At 40.2% G+C, this 6,000-nt stretch overlaps 1 protein-coding gene across 3 annotated transcripts in view; it reads left to right on the top strand.

Moving 5' to 3' along the window:
* Positions 1 to 3,418: 3,418 nt before the first annotated feature.
* acss3 (acyl-CoA synthetase short chain family member 3) overlaps positions 3,419 to 6,000 on the top strand; it is a 50,628-nt gene continuing 48,046 nt past the window's right edge. For 2 of the 3 annotated variants that reach the window (XR_007196313.1, XM_048268028.1), the window contains exon 1: positions 3,419 to 4,023. Coding sequence is in view for 2 of the 3 variants with exons in the window: in XM_048268028.1 (XP_048123985.1) it covers positions 3,608 to 4,023 (416 nt within the window). In the remaining variant the exon portion in view is untranslated. The remainder of the gene's footprint in view (positions 4,024 to 6,000) is intronic. The other variant, XM_048268029.1, reaches the window with a different exon arrangement.

Raw genomic sequence — 6,000 nt, 5'->3', positions numbered from 1 at the left:
AAAGGAAGTGAGCTTGTATCTCAGCAACGCTTTGGTGTACAAAGTCCAAACTTGGTATAAGGACCTGTTACCTGATTATGATGACGCACTAGGAAATTGGAATTATTTGGCCTCTATAGGAGGCGCTGCAATACAGGAAATGAGCTCCTATCTTAGCAACGCTTTGATGTATGAAGTCCAAACTTGGTACAGGGACATATTAGCTGATTGTGAGGACTTGCAAGGAAAGTGGTCTCATTTGACCTCTAGGGGTGCTGTAATAAAGAAAGTGAGCTCACATCTCAGCAACACTTTGGTGTATGAAGTCCAAACTTGGTAGAGGGACATGGTAGCTGATTGTGAGAACGCACAAGGACATTGGTGTAATTTTCGCCTCTAGGGGCACTATAACAAAGTAAATGAGCTTATTTCTCAGCCATTCTTTATCCAATTGCAATCAAACTTGCTGTGAGTGCTTGCTCATGCCGTGGAAACGCCATTCCTGCTATAGCGCACTGCTTGGCCCTCACATTGCTGCTTGCAGCTGGGTCATTCCACGTCAATTCAACCAGGGCCCACGCACTTAGGTCTCAAAAAATTCTGAAAAAATTACCAGGTGTACCAATGTTACCCAGGAGACACATGGTAAAATTACTCTTATGTAAGATTAATACTTTCCAAGATACAGCCAGTTTTACAGGGGGAGGGGGGTGTCGATTTTGTTCGGCCTCTTTTTTTTGTCAAAGTTCACAAGCCCACAGCGCAAAAAACTAAAACATGTAGGAGGCTCAAATTTTGCATGCTGGTACATAAATAGGAATAGTATGTAGCAAAATCGTCACGTTTGGTCTGGATAATCCTGCATGGTCATAACTGTCCCTCAAAGTTGATACAAATTTTATTGGAGTTTTTGGCTGGACTCTGTTTAGGCCTTCAGAAGACATATTTGTACTCAACATAGGCTCTTGATTTATTTTCCTTACTGAGATAAGTAGAAACACTCTCACAAAAATGAACAGAACATAAATTCCTTCAGGGTATGAACAGCAGACCTCACAAGTCTGAAAAATAATTTTGGTTCTCATTTTCAGAGCGCCTTAACACCTTGTGGGAATATACAAAGATTTTTTTATATTGTTTCCTTCACTCTCCATGATCCCTTCTTTTTAAAGACACCAATTTGACTTGTCTTATGCAAATCTTTCTTTTTTATTTTCCACCCTGGACATGGGCAAAATGCACCATTGAGATCAATATGTTTTGTGTAGAGTTACCACAGTGCCACCTGTGGTTGTATAGAGTAACCTGTGGTAACTCTATACAAAACATATTGATCTCAATGGTGCATTTTGCCCATGTTCAGGATGCAAAATAGAAAATAGATATTTGCAGGGAAGGGATCATGGAAATTAAAGAAAAAAATATTTCAAAAATCTTTGTATATTCCCACAAGGTGTTTGGGTGCTCTGAAACTGAGAAACAAAATTATTTTTCAGACTTGTGAGGTCTGCTGTTCAGACCCTGAAGGGATTTCTTTTCTGTTCATTGCTTTTTGTGAGAGTGTTTCTACTTATCTTAGTAAGGGAAATAAATCAAGAGCCTATGTTGAGTACAAATATGTCTTCTGAAGACCTAAACAGAGCCCAGCCAAAAACTCCAATAAAATGTTGATCAACGTTGAGGGACAGCTATGACCATGCAGGATCATCCAGACCAAATGTGACAATTTTGCTACATACTATTCCTATTGCTGTGCCAGCATGCACAATTTGAGCCTCCTACATGGTTCAGTTCTTGTGCTTTGGGCTTGTGAACTTTGACAAAAAAAAGAGGCCGAACAAAATCGACACCCCCCTCCCCCTGTAAAACTGGCTGTATCTTGGATAGTATTGATCTTACATAAAAGTAATTTTACAGTGTGTCTCCTGGGTAACATAGGTACACCTGGTAATTTTTTCAGAATTTTTTGAGACCTAAGTGCGTGGGCCCTGGTTGAATTGACGTGGAATGACCCAGCTATATTTAATATTTAGGTTGCTTACCACAGTAGGCCTATACAGTTGCTCATAAATTGATCAGAGTGATTTTAAACTAAACAGCAATAAAGAAGTAACCTGACTCTCGCCAGATGAATTTCGTTCCGCTTAGCTCCGCCTAGCTTCACTCACATCCATCTGGGACCTCTTCCATTGACAGTGATTTCTGCACCAGATTTTATGGTACAGCCAATCAGGACGCAGGGCGGGAGTTTCATAGATGTGACATAGCATAGAAGCGACTGTGAGACTGTTATCAGCGTCACGGGTTGGCTTCGATGTGAGTGGTTGAGGTATCACGTCAATAGATGACAGACAAGTGGCTTATTCAATCATATGCAAGCATTTTTTGATAAGGCCCAGCCTTCTGAAGCAACACTCCAATGGATTGGTCCCAGATGGATGAGTGGAGCTAGGCGGAACGAAATTCATCTGGCGAGAGTCAGGTTAATAAAGAAGATGATCCCTGTCCAAAAGTTTATACTGCCCCCTTTAGAATCTCCATGAGTGCTGCTGTTCACTGGGTGCTTGACTATCACTATCACTGAGTAATCATTCCATGTTGTTTTTTGTCTTTTAATTATTACTTTTAAAATATTGCTCTTTTATGCTTTTATGTACTATTACCTTGTGTGTTTTATGTTTTCTTTTTTATTCTTTACTTTTTAAACTATTCTTTGACTATCGCCCTTCTATGCTTTTATTAGCAATGCCTCTTTGGTTTTGTTTATGAAAAGCACATTGAATGACCTCTGTGTATGAAATGTACTAATTGCTTGACTTGACTTTAGCATCAATGACAGCTTGCAGTCTTTTCTGATAATTGTGGATGAGTACCTTCATTTTACCAGATAGTAGAGATGCCCATTCTTCAAGAGAAAAAGCCTCTAGGTCCCATAAATTCTTGGGTTGTCTTGCATAAACTGCATTTTTGAGACATCCCCAAAATGGCTCAGATATTGATGCCAGGGGACTGTGAGGGCTACTCCAGTGCAAATGTGGCCCATGCACAGCTTTTGAGCTGTACAAACTGTCTCCAACATTGATTCATAACATGCTGCTTTCAGCAAATTGGACTAAATCCTTAGTCAAGGCTAAAATCTTTGTTGGTCTGCCTGACTGTGGCTTGGTATCAAACAAAGCACTAATTCTCCATTTCTTTATCAAACTTTACTGACCAGCATTTTCAATGTTGTTTGAATGTACTTTTCCTGGTATACAGATAGCCTATCTCAGAGACCTTTCACTTTCTCTTGTAGGCAATTTCAGTAGCCTACAGTACTGCAGAAAGTGGATTGTAATACAGTAGTTAGTCAAGATAGAAATCTCCAGTGTCTGTCATCACGACTAAGAATTTATCCTTGAGCAATCACATCCAGTTCATAGTTCACTTCGGGCGAAAAGCATTTGCGGGTGTTCATTTCGGGTCTGTTTGGTGCAGCCATATTAGTGTGAGTTGCGTGGAATTCTGGACGAGCGTCGTAATCTACCTGTTGGATAACCATTAGCAGCTTCTCACGAGGGGAAGCTTCTCGTGTGACTTGCCGTAGTTGTTACCAGTGTTTTTAAAGTTATAACTAAAACTTGAAGCAATGTTGTGCATTACAGAAATGCGCGTACTCTCAACAAGCCGCTTAACTAGTTTGCACACGAAACGTGCTTTGTTTACTCAAGTCGGGCAGATGAGGCACTCACATGTTTTAGGATCTAACCATACGTTGTGGGGAGCAAGGAGGACTTTTGGAGGTTTTGGTTGTGTTACAACTCCATTACAGACGGACCGAAAGACATGCAAACCAATTGTTTACTTACACAGTGTCCATGGAGGAGGACGCTTTCACAATAGACCATGTATGCGTTCCTTCTCGACCAGAACAGCGTACGACGACGCTTTCTCAACAGCAAGGGATAACCCTGAAAAATTCTGGAGCGCAGCTGCACAAAATATCGATTGGTTTGAACCATGGCATCAGCTTTTGGACAAGACAGATATAGTATTGCCGCAATGGTGGGTTATCTCACGTTCTGTGTGCAGTTCTGAACGTTACACATGTTGCAATGCACGAGCAAGAATTTAAAGGAATAGATTCGTTTCAGATTCAGCTGTTAAGCTACTTTGCGAAGAAGAAACAATATGCACAGTTTGTTTAGGTAACGTGTTTAATGCTATCTTGCATTTAAGTTCATTTTAGTTTCCTGGGTCCGTGTATCATTCGTTCATTTGATATTCAATTGAGAATCCAAAATGAAAAAACGAAAAAAGGACTTGTTTTTTCATTATCTGTTTATGAATGTGATACAAACCAACAAATAATGTTTTGTTTTTTAGACTTTTGATTTCATGATCAGATCAAAAGTAGAACGTTTAAAAAACGGCCTCAGGCCCAAAACTGATTTTGATATTTATTTTTTCCGATTTCTGTGACCTGGAAGTCTATTCAAGTCACTTTCTTGGTCTAGACCTGTCAGTGCTCAGTGTTGCCAATTTAGTGACTTTGTTGCTAGATTTAATTTTGGCCATCCTATAGCGACAGAAAATATTGTCCAACTATAGCGAGAAATTGGGCGACTTGCGCAACGATGGCAAACTTGGTTTAGTTGAATCGACAGAAAATCATCTCCCTTCTCATGCCTGTTTCGTTTATGAATATCGCGTTTGCCCAAAGCATTATAGAAGTAGGCCTAATGACTGGCCTAGGCTATGTAGTATCAGCCCATGTTAGGGAAGTAGGCCTAGATGTTAGATCTATCAGCTCAGATCATGATTTGTCGCTAACGTCATTGTAAGGCAGCCAGCTGCAGTAGCCTTCTGGTGAGATTACATCAAAGACAGTAGCTATGACAGGGAAACTGGGGACACATCGTTCAACAAGCACATTGATCAAAGGAAAGAGGGGCTACAACTTCATTCACAAACAGAGCAAATAATTCAAATCGAGCCATAGGCGTAGCCACAGGCGGGCCTAGGCCCGTCTACTTGTCAGTCTTGCCCGTCCAACTAGGCCTACGTTCACCATCTAAAAAAGACGCGCAAGTCAACACTGCTCTGAGAGCTCAAGCAACAGTCAAATCGTGAACAGGCGGCAGCTCCGTTTAATTGTCAGGTGTGAAATGCGTTCATATTCCACTTTTTATGTCATAGACGTTGCATGCCTATGGAAAGAAAGGCTTTGCAGTAGGATTGTCCAAGCTGTTGCTTCAGTTTGTATTTTAAGTTATGCGACGCACCGTTGCTGGGTTCATGCCGTTTTGCGCAAGTTTAAAATGTTTAGCCGACTGCGTAATTTGCCAAGTTCTACTTTTCATGTCATGAATGTTACATGCATGATAAGGTTTTGCAGTTGTAGGCCTACAATATGGTCAATCTATTGTCTGGTAGGCCTAGTCCGATTTAACACTGCAAAACAGAAGCAGCAGCTGGCAATGGAAGTCAATAAATAATTTCCGGGTCAGAGCAATCGGAAAAAATAAATATCAAAATCAGTTTTGGGCCTGAGGCCGTTTTTTAAACGTTCTACTTTTGATCTGATCATGAAATCAAAACTCTGAAAAAAAAGCATTATTTGTTGGTTTGTATCACATTCATAAACAGATAATGAAAAAAACAAGTCCTTTTTTCGTTTTTTCATTTTGGATTCTCAATTGAATATCAAATGAACGAATGATACACGGACCTTCCTGAGTATGTGCACAGAATTGTTTGCGTAACAACTGTTTCCAACACTTCTCTCGATGCAAGAGTTCAACTCTGGTTCAGCATCATGTTTCGTCACCGCCCACTTCACATGTTTATAACATGTCTCAGTTGCGCTTCCCTTTACTGCCACCTAGCATTGTGGAAGGGAGGGCCCGATTTTAATTTTTAATTTATAACAAGACATATTAATTGGTTAAGGTCTATAACACCACTGTGTGCAATTCAAAACAAAACAAAGCACATTTTCACCTTACAAGAAAATAATTTGATAAAGATAATATTACAAAC

This window comes from Alosa alosa, chromosome 17, assembly GCF_017589495.1.
Source record: "Alosa alosa isolate M-15738 ecotype Scorff River chromosome 17, AALO_Geno_1.1, whole genome shotgun sequence".
NCBI classification, from domain to species: Eukaryota; Metazoa; Chordata; class Actinopteri; order Clupeiformes; family Clupeidae; genus Alosa; species Alosa alosa.
This window is presented reverse-complemented; position numbering and strand designations above follow the sequence as displayed.